The sequence below is a fragment of the Penaeus japonicus genome, unplaced genomic scaffold (assembly GCF_977035675.1).
Source record: "Penaeus japonicus unplaced genomic scaffold, GWHDUDI00000001_assembly GWHDUDI00000031, whole genome shotgun sequence".
In the NCBI taxonomy this organism is placed as follows: Eukaryota; Metazoa; Arthropoda; class Malacostraca; order Decapoda; family Penaeidae; genus Penaeus; species Penaeus japonicus.
In genome coordinates, this window is record NW_028234433.1 from 7775889 (window position 1) to 7781015 (window position 5127).

At 34.0% G+C, this 5127-nt stretch overlaps 1 protein-coding gene across 3 annotated transcripts in view; it reads left to right on the forward strand.

Moving 5' to 3' along the window:
- The first annotated feature begins 224 nt into the window (after positions 1–224).
- Positions 225–5127, forward strand: part of LOC122252115 (uncharacterized) — a 13255-nt gene continuing 8352 nt past the window's right edge. The window contains exons 1-3 of one of the 3 annotated variants that reach the window (XM_086555626.1): positions 225–246; positions 1389–1490; positions 3498–3710. In XM_086555626.1, coding sequence (XP_086411752.1) covers positions 1451–1490; positions 3498–3710 — 253 coding nt within the window. In that variant the 5' untranslated portion in view covers positions 225–246; positions 1389–1450. Of the gene's footprint in view, positions 387–1388; positions 1491–3497; positions 3711–5127 lie in introns of all 3 variants that reach the window. The other 2 variants (XM_086555624.1, XM_086555625.1) reach the window with 2 other exon arrangements.

Genomic DNA, 5127 nt, shown 5'->3' on the forward strand with positions numbered 1-5127 from the left:
AAAATAACAAAGAAAAAGAAAGAAAGAAAAAAAAACAAAAGAAAATCGCAACATGAAAGTCCGACTGCGTGTCTCCAACGGTCTATTTCCACCCAGCCAATCAAACGCCATCCGTCATCCTATACTTAATCTAACGTCCCAAAAATACCAAGGGAACCTGAAGAGCTTTCATTAGATAACCCGACCCGTCCCATAACGAAGGGCTCTCACCGTTGCTGATAGGGACAGCCAAAAGCCTGATAATACGTTAGTGTCATGCTGTGTTTTAGACAGCGCGGGAGAGGGAGGGAGAACACTGCCAGCTGGGAGACGAGAAACACTTGTGACTAACATCTGTTGAAACAATTTCTGATTAATAGTTTGTGGGACCTAGCTCTGGATAGCAGGTAAATTATATGCATGTATGCAAATGCACTTGTGCAATAGGAGATGAGATGTATTTTGTTATTGTGTTTGTTAACGGTGTGTGGGGGGTATTAAACATGACCTATTTGAGAGTGCATGTTTACTGACTGAGAAAAGAATCATGACATTTCAAAACATTTTTTAAAAGTTGAATTGATGAAAAAATAAGAGCAGGCATAGCTCCATCACGGGAAGTCGTACTTGAAATGTGGACAAAGCACTCTATGAACAATAACTGTATTACGGTGTGTGGGGTCTATATTGTATATGCATACCATTGATTCGATAATTCATTGTTATCCTTATTACAATTATCATCTTCATTGTCATCATCATCATCATTATGCTTATGACCATTGTTGTTATTATTGTTATCATTATTATTAGTAGTAGGTAGTATCATCAATATTACTATCATTATCATTATCATTACCATCATTTTATTATCATTGTTATTATTATTATGATCATCATCATTACCATTACCATTGTTATCATTATTGTTTTCGTTATAATTAATATTATTACTATTATATTGATGATTTCCATTATTGTTATTATTTTTTTTATCATATTGCATGTATAGAGATGAAATTATATCACGCACCAAATTTTAGGGTATATGTATAGAAAAAAGGGATGAAACTGAATTTTATATATTCTAGTTCATATTTTTTTTAGCTTTCGTTTGAAATAAATTTTACTATATATATTTCATATTTCTTTATACGAACTTCTTTGTTTATGTTTATTCATATTAATTTTTTTTTATACTTCGCATCATTATATCTAGTTTATGATTATCATATATATCATGGCTGTTCATTTCATATTCATTTAATATTTCTTAACCTCTATATTCACTTTTTGATTATTCCTATTCATCTATTTACTTCCTATGATTTATATTAATCTTATAGTTCTTATTGTCTTTATTAATCTTATAATTGTAACTAATCACATCTATGTTTTCTTGTTTACAGATTCAGATTCAGATTCAGAATCAGTCTCGTCATTTGTTTGTCTTGAAGAAGAATCCGACGCCATGATCTTCGTGCGCCTTGCGTATTTCCTTTTAATTCTCGGTATGTTTTTGGCCAGTTATATTTATTTGTATGTCTTTAAAAGAAGAGAAAAATGTATTACACGACTATTCAGGATATTTCGGTTGGAAATCGATTTAGTGGTTACGTGGTATGAAATATTGAATTTTCCTAATATCAGTTAATAGATATACATCATGCATGAATGTCACCTATTAGTCATTGATACGCTTATTTAGATTAGAGTATTAATCATGAAAATACTATTAATGTTTATTAATGAATATTAATGTTTCTCGAAAGTCACTGAATTACCCGAAGACAATGAAATACCATATCATCGAAATTGTTATTACTTTGTTTTTTCTAGTAATTTGGTCGATTAAAAAGTTAATTTTTTTACAAAATTGTATGAGTTCAACATAAGATCATAAATAAACAGCAAATCAAAGGAGAAACGATTAGATCTTCATCTGAAAGATATTGTGAAAGAGTTGGTAATAGAGAATGCGCTTAGTGTATGGCTTATCGCATGTCACTTTTCAAAATCCCTTAAGATGATTTGAAATGAAAACTGCTGTTCCTTATACACGAACTCATCTTAACTCCTTTCTTTGGTTTAGAATAATACATACCATTACATACATACATACATAATTCATATCATTTATTGCCGTATGCTGAATAATATCAACCATTGTTCTGGACAGATGTTATAAAGGAAGTTTGTTTACATGATAAAAGTGAGAGCGTTCTTTCCTCTGTTTTGGGTAGTGACTCACGGTCAGAAGTGTCTAGATAGCATTCGAGTGTGTATATGCGATATAAGAAAGGTTATCAGTTACGTTGTGGGATTTTTTTTTTTTTTTTTTTTTTTTTTTTTTTTTAGGGGAGGGAGCTAATATGTCGAATTTTCTATACCATCAATAAGGCAGCCTTATATTATACCGAATTTGGTATAAGCAAATTCAGATCAAGCTAGAAAAAAATAATACAAATAAACGAAAGCACATGTAATTTACAGTCGGTAGCATCACAGTATTGTTACTCATGTACAGTTTTGGTTTAGGGGTATCCTAATTTGCATATAATGAAAACATAAATATTGTATGGTCGCATGATACTACTACCCATACCTTCGTGAACATTCCTTGACTTTTTCTGGATCTATCGACGAACGTATATCATTTTATTTTTGTTAATATCTATCTTTTGTTTATTTACTGAAGTATCGATTCATTTTATTAATTACTAATTATTAGTATCATTATCTCTATAAGAGCGAGGGAATAATTCTAGTTGTTCAACGATAGCGTTCGAAAAAAAGAGAATATTACGTAATCAATCTTATCATTCTTCTCCTTGCAGTCATGTAGTCTTTACAGATTAATTTATTACATTTATTAATTTGATTATTACATCTAGGGGTTTGATAAGACTAGTTTATACAGGTATTTACTCCAGCGCTACAGATACGTCGCGAACATTAGATCTAAATCTATGTGTCTCGTTGGACCCTGGCACAGATTATCTGTCATTATATCATATGTGAATCATTTTGACTAAGATTGTTGATGTCGATGTCCTGCCTGGGGTATCCGATATCAGATATGCAGGTGATAGGCGATATCTATCTTCCGATGCTCCAATTTCCTCTTAACTTTACCCAAGGCCCGATACCTGGTACCGATACCACAAAGTCCGATATTCGGTGCTAAATGCGGACTGCCGGTATCCAAAACCTGATGCTGAAATACCCATCTACCCTAATTAGAGTATAAAGAAAAGCAAATTGCAGACATGTGATTACTAATACTCATATCCACATCGGCCAAATCACACACACATACGCACACACACACACACACACACACACACACACACACACACACACACACACACACACACACACACACACACACACACACACAAATATATATGTGTGTATGTGTGTGTGTGGTATATGCTATATGCTATACATAGATATTTATTGGATCCTGTCGTTTATTTACTCACCAATTAATCAGCGTCTCATTCCCTATCCACCAGGCTTGAGCGCAGGACTCTTGGTAGGACCCGTCCGCCTCGCCCACAGGAAGCGCTATATATCCTACCAAGAAGGTCCTTCGCCTGACAACAGCCTCCTAGAGTGTCCTTACACGCTGGAGGGCGAGGAGGAGTTGCAAGAAGTCTTCTGGAATCTATACAAAGGGGAAGACATTGTAGGAGAATTCCGGTGGAGTCCTGAGAGTGGCGGAGCAGGTAAGACGAAGGAGGGGACACACACACACACACACACACACACGCACACGCACACGCACACGCACACGCACACGCACACGCACACGCACACACACACACACACACACACACACACACACACAAACACACACAATAAAGAACGAGTGCAACGGATAAGTGCAGTTACAGTTCTTGCATTGATTACGGAGAGAATCATGCAATGGGTGATCATAACTGCTAGACATGAGTTATCTAAATCTGCATAGTTCATTAACAAGAATAAGATCGTGCCATAAGAAATGTAAGATAAAAAACGATAAGAAACTGCTACAAAAGAAACTGGATGAAGTGAAAAACAAAAATGAACAAAAGGCAAAAGAAACAATCTTGTTTGTTTGGAGGTGCATCACTGAATGCAATCTTGGCATTCAAAGATTATGTTACTTGGAGAAAATACAGGGTAAATGGATAGGGGGGGGGGTAGTAATAACAACAAGAAAAAAAGTCACTTTAAATGGAGTAGAAGTATTATAAGACCCCATAGTGGAAATGAAGATGATCGCAGTTGTAGCAAATGGGGTAAACCTACAGTATACATGCCACCTCATATACATCGTGTGTATGTAGTGTGTATATGATTCAAGAAACACTAAAGATCCCGCGTTAAATACAAAATAATGTGGAAACAAACGTAAAAGAAATTCTTTTATTAGGGGATTTCAAAAATAAAATTGACTAGGAAAGCGTAGATCCTAAAACACAACCTTATTCGTGCAAATTGCTAGAAATCATAAATGAGTGCTGTTAAATTGTGACAAAACATAGATATTTACAAGACATAAACATATATATAAAGGATATACAGTACTGCTCTCCACTAAGAAAAAAGTGGATAGGAAATGAAAAAGTGAGGAGGTACAATAATAAGAGATGAAATTATGGAAAATATTGAAGATATAAAATGAGAAACAAGGCATAGGCGTACAACGGACAAAATTATGGGCAGTATATAAAAATAATTAGTCAGATCTGCACCAAAATTAAAATCAAAGCAAAGACACACCAAAGAAGGTCTAGAAGACAAGCCTCTAGCATTATGTGGACGATACAGTGTAGGAAGAAATGAGTTTAGGAAAAAAAATAGTTTAGTTTAATGAAAAAGGCAAAGACTGATTTCGAAAAGATCATCATACACATATGTACAAATCATCCGAAAATAAATAATATTGTTATACTAATCATGAGGATATCTAGAATCCTAAGCGAGGAATTTCAGTTAGTTTCGTCTTTGAAATAGAAAGAGATCCTACTAACAGTAATCAATACATCGAGGACGGCACACTCCGAAAGAACGAAATAAAAGAAATTTTAAAAGGATTAAACAAAACGAAAGCTGTAAAAATAAATAAATAGATAAATGAAAAATAATGATAAATAA